Below are 7,714 nucleotides of genomic sequence, written 5' to 3'. Positions count from 1 at the left end.
ATGAGTTTTGATTCAATTATTCATACTTAAACTTTTTTACATTTTAAAGATTTTATTAGTACTAAAATAGGTCTTTGAGTTATATACAATTCTAAATTGAATCCTAATTCATATAGCAATGGGTTTAAAACGAATTTAAAGTTAATTTAGGTTGGTATAATAGGCTAGGTGTAGATCAGGTCTCACTGAAAGTTTTAGACCCAAACCTAGTGGCAAATTCAGAACTTAGTTTCAGTGAGAGCACAATCCGTATAGAAATAATCCATTGAAAATATTTTAGAAATACTTAAATTACAAATTTATCAAAAGTAATAATGTTTTAGATTCAAAATTATTAATTACAAAGTTCGCATATACTTTTATAATAAATTTATTATGTTTTAAAAGTATATATGCACCAGTGACCGATCGATTATATCAATTAACGATAATTCATGTCTCACTAGTCTTATGAATCCAATATGTGTTTGCATTATAGTTATAATTAATTAATCAGTTCTAGGAGAATCAATAATAATGTTTAGCTCAGTTGCTAAGATACATGTGTCAACTGTTTCTGAAATTAAATTGCCAGATCAATTATGCCCTCAAGTGCGAGCAGGTGAACCCCCTTGGCTCCACCCATGCCCGAACCCTTACATATTTATGTTTTTTGGACCCAAAACGAAACTCGAATTTGTTGGGTCTCAAAAATTAAAATAGTGAGGTATGGGGCAAATCGAATAGTATCTTGGACCCATAAAGAAGTTAGAATAAAAATAAATTCACCACACGCAATTGTACAAAGAAATATACAAATCATGCTTGATGCATCTCCGTTTCCTACCTTTAGGCATTGATGCTTAAAGTTCAACTTAAAATTAAGCTATGAAAAGTCCTTTCTCTTAAAAATTGCTACATTACACCCGAAAATGTCTTGCTTCAACGTATGTAATATAGCAAATTTAAAGCAACCTCGCTCTCACATTCCTCTCTCCTCCTTCGATTTTTCTTCATTGATTTCATGAAGCTCTCAAATCCCAAGAGTCGGGACTCCGTTGAGCAAAATATATGGATGTGACACTACTTGTGAGGACAAATTGATCTTATTGTATTAAACAAACAAACAAGAACAAGTCATACATCATACCGCTTCTACAAGAAATATCCTACTTTTACCTTTAAGGGTTTAAAAATTTAGAAAATCAATACAATGATCCAATTGAAATCTTGAACATAATGTGTTCAAGACCTCGGTTTTGAGCACTAGGCCACGACCTCATAAGCTTTGGTGTGAACAAATAAATACGACACTGATGACACATAAACTTAGGATACCATCCGCTCGTAGGTACTACTATCGAAAAAGCTATCAGTTAACTCCCGACCCATTGTTTCAATAGGAAACAACAAGACACATATCCCAGAAAGTAATACGACGCTAACAAACAGGAGGATCGCAAGAGTTTGATGACATCCGTGTACCAAGCTTATGGCCACCAAAGGAGCAATCATTCCACCTATTCTTGCCATCGAACTCCCAAGTCCAACACCAGTACTCCGCACAACAGTTGGATATATCTGCATTGTAAGATACAGGAACTTATCACTTGGCTTCAAAACACAACTACTTGGAAACCATCATTAAGAGCTAATTGTATTATAGTGACTTACCTCTGGAGCATATAAAAACATAAGTGTGAAGGATCCCATAATGCACGCTCGAGCTCCAAAGAGAAGAGCAGTTGTTAGTCCCGCTGACTGATGGATCATCAGCGGCAACATGAAGATGAAACACAAAAGCAGCAAAGCTGCCATCGAAACCTTACGACCAAGTCTATCGACAATGACAGCAGCCAGGATAAGCCCCGGAAGTTCTAAAGCAATTGAAAACAACACTTTAGTCGCTTGAATTGTGTATCGATAGATTTATATTAAGTTCTTAATACCAAATACCAATTTACTTACCGGCAAAGCTGGTAATAAAGACATTACGGTAATTAATATCAGCAACCTCTTCTGAGCCTAGCTTTCTCAGATAACATGTACTATCAGTCTTATTTAACTCGGTGGTCAGTAGCACAAGGCCATAATAAGTAAAGGCATTTCCAAAGAATACGACCCACAAAAGCAAGGTCGACCTGATTAATTTCGGTGAAAGAAGCATCGACAAGGATTCAAGAATTCCGGTATGAGCTTCATTGCCTTTGGAAGGTGTGGGTGCTTCATGTACACTAGGTAACAATGGTTTACGCTCCGGAGGTAGACCACTTAATTGCTCAATTTCAATATCAGTGCAAAGAACACCTGGTGGCAACTCTCTCTTATTATGTTTAGATATTCTCTCCAAAATTTGCAAGGCGCCATATTTTTCTCCTTTTAGACACAAGTACCTTGGAGATTCAGGCACCACGACATAGAAGACAAGCAAAAGAAAAGCAGGTAGTGCAGACAGACCAAGTAAATACCTCCATCCCCACCTTGGCATAATGATCTGCCAAAACAGATGCAGACAAACTCAGAAAAAACAAGGCAACGGCATTCAAGTATGTGGTAGTAACAGCTGGTGATAGGAAGTTTTATCCTTGCAGTACTTGGTAAATCAACCAACCACATTCGATCCAAAAAAGAAAATAAAGAAATTTCTAGCAAATAGGTTTTTAGCTACTTTGCGCAGCTTTAAAGTACTCGTATACATTTGGGTTTGCTCCACAAGTCCTCAAAACCAATAATATCCAAAAAATTACAAATGCAGCTAAGAACTTTAGACATATTTTTCATGATTTCAAATTGCAGTCTTAATATCAATAAGAGTTATTCAGGAAAAATTAACCAAAGATCGAACATGGTGTCCATAGATAAAACTTGACGAAACCAGTCATGAAAACTGAATTACAAGAAAGCTTCAGATTAAAGAATTTAACAACTAATGCTAGAGAATGATGATGGATGTGTATTTGAATATTGCTATAACCAGCCTTTTTCTTATGCAAACAGTTAATTTCAAAAGTTAGACTTAAAGGCCAAAATGTGAACATAAGAGATGTCATCTATTTAGAGTAAAGAAACATAGAAAAATCAATAACATACCCATGCTAGAGCGGCCTCAATAACTGTACCGATAGTCCAAAATCCTTGAAAAATAATCAACCAAGTACCCCTTCTTGGTGCAGGTACAAACTCTAAAAACCAAGCCAATAATACAGGACCACCTCCCACACCAACGCCAACCAAACAACGGCACATTATTAATATGATATAGTTAGGAGCAACTGCACTGAGAAGACCAGCTATAGAGGTAATCATTGCTGTAGCCAAAAACCCTTTCCTGAAACATAGGAAAAAAGAAGACATTTTGGGTAAGAACTTAGAATTACAAGTATATAAGGTTAAGAAAATAAAACTAAAGCACAAGCTTGAAAGGTAATTGGAAATGTTGTTGACAAGCAACATTAAACAACTTGACATTTGAGAATCGAATGCATATGTGCTCTGGTCTTTTAACAAACCTTACACTTCTAGACCCGAGGCATCAAGAACATCACCACCTGTAAAGATCGGATCTAAATTAATATCTATTTTCCTTCGAGTGAAAGACGAATCAAAAATTACAATTTGTTATGTGACTATGTTTTTCAAGAAATCGTATAGTGGTTTAAGATTGACAATCGGACAAGACTACGAATTTAAAATTACCATTTGTTATCTGACTATGTTTTTCAAGAAATCGTATAGTGGTTTAAGATTGACAATCGGACAAGATTACGAATTAAAAATTACCACTTGTTCTCCGGCTATGTTTTTCAAGAAATCGTATAGTGGTTTAAGATTGACAATCGGACAAGACTACAATTAAAAATTACCATTTGTTATCTGACTATGTTTTTCAAGAAATCGTATAGTGGTTTAAAATTGACAATCGAACAAGATTCTTAGAGACGTTGAGCTCTTCCTGCAGTCTCACAGTTTGACTTCATAATTAATTGCTAATACCGACATCGGAATCAGCACTAAAGGAACCGCTTAGATAATAGGCTCTCTTCGTGAGGGATGAAAGGTCGAAAGGCTCTTGTCTTTATTAGCTTTCTTTCCAAGAGTATGGACTAAGGAGAACACGGAAAGTCGAACCACCTTCTCCTGGGGATCCTAGATCAGGTCTGATTCCTTGTTTCACCTGAACTTCTGACTTGAAAACCGTAAATGATGTGCACTTTTTTGTTAAGTGAAGTTGGTGGTGTTTGCAATCAAGGGTCAATTGTAAATGCCTCATGGTTTTTTACAAGGGTAAGGTGGCTTTTCTCTTACCCCATTATACTGCCTAAACGAGAGCTAATGGCATTAGGGCAATGTAATATTGTCATATGAGACATGCTAATCAACTTCCAATCTGCTATCTAGTTACTTTACCCTTTCCAAAAAATAATCATTACCCAAATGCCTTCCCTTCAATGTTCTGTAAGACAATAACAACCTTGTTATTGGTCTCATTATTAGTATTTATGTTGGAATCCAAGATTCAAAAGTTTATGCTTCTGAATCCCAATACACTTGATCATTCACAATTGATGATGATAGAAGAATAATATGGATGATGAAACACACACTTAACTATCATGATTGATGTGACATTTATCAGTGTGCCTTGAATTGGGAAAATTGGGATGGTTGTCCTATCACTATAGAAGAAAGGCTGCACAGCTTCTTCAGAAATATTATAAAAAAAATGTTGATTTTGACTTACTAATCTAAAAAAGTTTTAAGGTTCATAAAAATTTAAATCCCTCACATTGGGCATTCTAATAAAACTCTGCTACTGTTGTATTATATAGAGTAATACACAATAATAACTTGAGGTCATGAGATGCATGAGTGGGTCTCCAGTTGTTTAAGCATAATGAATGTGGTTTAGAGAAGGTTGGAAACTAAAGAGGAACAAATCCATAGTTTTCACTTTTCAGGCAATTTGCTATAATTTGCTACGAGTAAGAATTCTAATGAGCTTAAAAGCTTTCTCAAGAAAATAGATGCTACATGAAACATAAACACTTTAGCAACCAAGAAAAGCAAGGAGCAGGGGAGGAACAATTGATACAACAAGCTAAAGCTAGCATACCATGCAAGTGAGGCCACAGTTCATCTTAGTGATTATGGATATAACTTGACGGAAAGAATAGTTTTCATACCAACAAGAAGTCAAAATTGTTTGTTCCTCGTTATCATGATGACATCACAATGCTCAAAATGGAAGCATCAAATTTTAGAAACTTAGAATGGCTCTTGAAAGTATTTGCAACTATAGTTTTATATAATGGGCTTTAATAATGGGCAATAACAACGCTCCTAATTATTAACTTAAGTATATAATAAATACAGAAACAGAAAAGCGAAAATATTTTCAGCACATCTGCAAAATTCACAAAACAGCAAACACACGTAATACTAAAATAGTAATCTAACCTAATTATAAGATATTGTAAATCACCTTGATTAGGAATTTATTTCTTAAATCAAGCAATAATACATCTAGTTTAGGCAACATCTTTAACGAGCTAAACAAGGTCAAGTAAATAATAAAGAGATATAAACACAGGACATGAAGTTGCAAAGCTCAACAACATTTGGAAGCATGCTTTTGTAGATTTGGCAGCAGCATCGCCTAATTGACTAATCCTCATACAAATTGCGATTTGAGACTAGCATACGGGTAACGTTGATCTAATTCTGGCTTATTTTTGGCAAATTGTGAATCCAAGGGCAAATGGGATTGCAAATCAGTCAATAGCGCTTGGTTATCCTTGGATACATCAAGATGTTTATTTCACATATTTTCTTTTTTGACTAGTAGAGTTCTTATGGAGATACTTCATCCATCGCTTTTAACTGCCACCCTACCCAAAAGAACTCGCCCCAAAAGTTGAGGGAGCAAAATAAATGGATGGAGTGAGTATGAACATGCTATTTCTACCTATTTGAACAACAACCTTCTCGTTCTAAATAAAACTACATCCTTCTATAGTTCTATTTAAAATTCATCTAAAAACAAAGTTCTTTAAGTCTGTTGGTGGCACGAAAGTATAAAACTTACAAGAGACAAATGAAGGCAAAAGTAGCAAAAAGAAGAAAGAAAATCACAGGATATACCTTCTTCCAAATCTATCTGAAACAAGCCCCCATGTATATGCCCCAAACAACATGCCTGCAAAAACCACAGTTGTGATAAGGCTCTCTTGCTCCGAAGAAAGGTTCCATTCGGTCTGTACTGCTGGTCCGACAAATGAAAGAATCATGACTTCCATCGCTTCTGAAATCCATCCTAGTCCAGCATATATCAGGACCAGGGATTGAAATTTCCCAAATCCTAAGCTCAAAAGAGCATCATCCATGCTATAAATTTCGGTTCGATCCGCCATCTACAAGTAAACAAAAAATCAAAACCAATTACAATCATCTCAACAATACATTCTTTGATAGGACTACAAATAGTGAACAGACATTAAAAATACTCAAAATGTACAATATACTCCCTCAATGACATGGGCATTAAATTAGCAATTCCCAACAATACAATCATTTGCACCCAAATAAATACAACAAAATACAGATTTTGTATACCCATGAAAATAAATTATCCCTTACCAAAATAAGTCGTTTGCCAGAGTATAACACACAATGAACAATACCCTTATAAATCACCAAAAGATATGAATGTCAAACTATGTGCAAACAACATTAATGGGATATTAACAGCAAAAAAAGGTAGCAATTCATTACTTTCACATGTAAAAGAGAAAAAACTTTACACGGGAAAGATAATGACATCTTCCATTTCCGGATAACTATGTTCATAATTATTATAATCAACAAAATAAATGCATCTGTGTGTAATTTTCATTACTCTGTAAACACCTTAATTGAACTAGATAAAGAATTATCAGTCTAATCAATGGTCAACGGGATCAAAAGCCAAATAAAAGTCCGATTTATTCAGAAGATGAAAGGAACTTTAAATCAGGCATTAAATTTATGAAAATTAATTAACTTTTTATCTATGATCGACAAACTTTTTAAAATTGTTATGACTTTATGAAGGAAGAACAAGAAGGAAGCAGAATTATGAAGAACAATAAACCCAAAAAAAAAAAAAAAAAAAGGAAAAAACATACCTTGTAAGAAATTGGTGCGTGGTGGTGACTAGAGAATGAAGCGGGTAAGAAAGAAAGCAGATGGGTTATGTGGCAGTCTTATAGTAGTTCAGCAATTAGCTGTTTGTGGACGTAATCCTAAATTTCGTAGATTAATGGGATGATTACAAGTATTAATGATCCAGAATATACTATTGTCAAATAAAGAATATCAAAAAAAAAAAAAAATCCAGAATATACAAATACTACCTTGGATGCTTTTGTTTCTATTGAATAAAGTTTGTGGATCATTTTGTTTGCTTCTACCACGTCCCCGACAACAACTTATTACATAATAAAAGTATTTAAAATCAATTTATTTTATTTAAATTGTGTTCCATGTATTAGTTTAAGTTTTTTTTTCTTTTTGTATTATGTCGAAATGTTAGTTTTGAAAAATATTATTGCATGTCTATATATGTCACTAACATTTTTATAGGCCCATTTCATTTCTGAAGCACTATGACTTGGAGCCTTAATTTTTTAGAGGCGCAATTTATTTTTAAAAATTAATGTCATAGAAATGCATTTACTTTCACGCTTTCTTATAATTT

The 7,714-nt window shown here is 34.3% G+C and overlaps 1 protein-coding gene across 4 annotated transcripts; it reads right to left on the bottom strand.

The window, feature by feature from the left end:
• Positions 1-1,069: 1,069 nt before the first annotated feature.
• LOC130808660 (organic cation/carnitine transporter 7-like) lies at positions 1,070-7,445 on the bottom strand. Of its 4 annotated transcripts, XM_057674114.1 has the most exons (7): positions 7,371-7,445; positions 7,143-7,259; positions 6,121-6,389; positions 3,070-3,307; positions 1,948-2,473; positions 1,654-1,856; positions 1,070-1,560 (listed from the first exon to the last, which is right to left on the bottom strand). In XM_057674114.1, exons 3-7 carry the CDS (start codon positions 6,387-6,389, stop codon positions 1,309-1,311), a joined length of 1,488 nt encoding a protein of 495 aa, XP_057530097.1. In that variant the 5' UTR covers positions 7,143-7,259; positions 7,371-7,445; the 3' UTR covers positions 1,070-1,308. The 4 variants fall into 4 exon arrangements, with proteins under 4 accessions (XP_057530097.1, XP_057530098.1, XP_057530099.1 ...); XM_057674115.1 differs by lacking the exon at positions 7,371-7,445 and having other exon boundaries at positions 7,143-7,279; XM_057674116.1 differs by lacking the exons at positions 7,143-7,259; positions 7,371-7,445 and adding an exon at positions 6,616-7,064.
• Between the last annotated feature and the right edge of the window lie 269 nt (positions 7,446-7,714).

Source organism: Amaranthus tricolor, chromosome 3 (genome assembly GCF_026212465.1).
Source record: "Amaranthus tricolor cultivar Red isolate AtriRed21 chromosome 3, ASM2621246v1, whole genome shotgun sequence".
NCBI classification, from domain to species: domain Eukaryota; kingdom Viridiplantae; phylum Streptophyta; class Magnoliopsida; order Caryophyllales; family Amaranthaceae; genus Amaranthus; species Amaranthus tricolor.
Note: the sequence above shows the minus strand (reverse complement) of the source record. Positions and strands in the feature narration are given on the sequence as shown.

What these genes read in the sequence shown, in the direction of transcription:
- LOC130808660 (XM_057674114.1), bottom strand. Translation starts at nt 6,389, where the DNA reads ATGGCGGATCGAACCGAAATTTATAGCATGGATGATGCTCTTTTGAGC. An exon ending in TCAGATAGATTTGGAAGAAG is followed by an intron (nt 3,308 to 6,120) that starts GTATATCCTGTG and finishes CCTATGTTTCAG; the next exon opens with GAAAGGGTTTTTGGCTACAG. An exon ending in TGTTTTTATATGCTCCAGAG is followed by an intron (nt 1,561 to 1,653) that starts GTAAGTCACTAT and finishes CTTACAATGCAG; the next exon opens with ATATATCCAACTGTTGTGCG.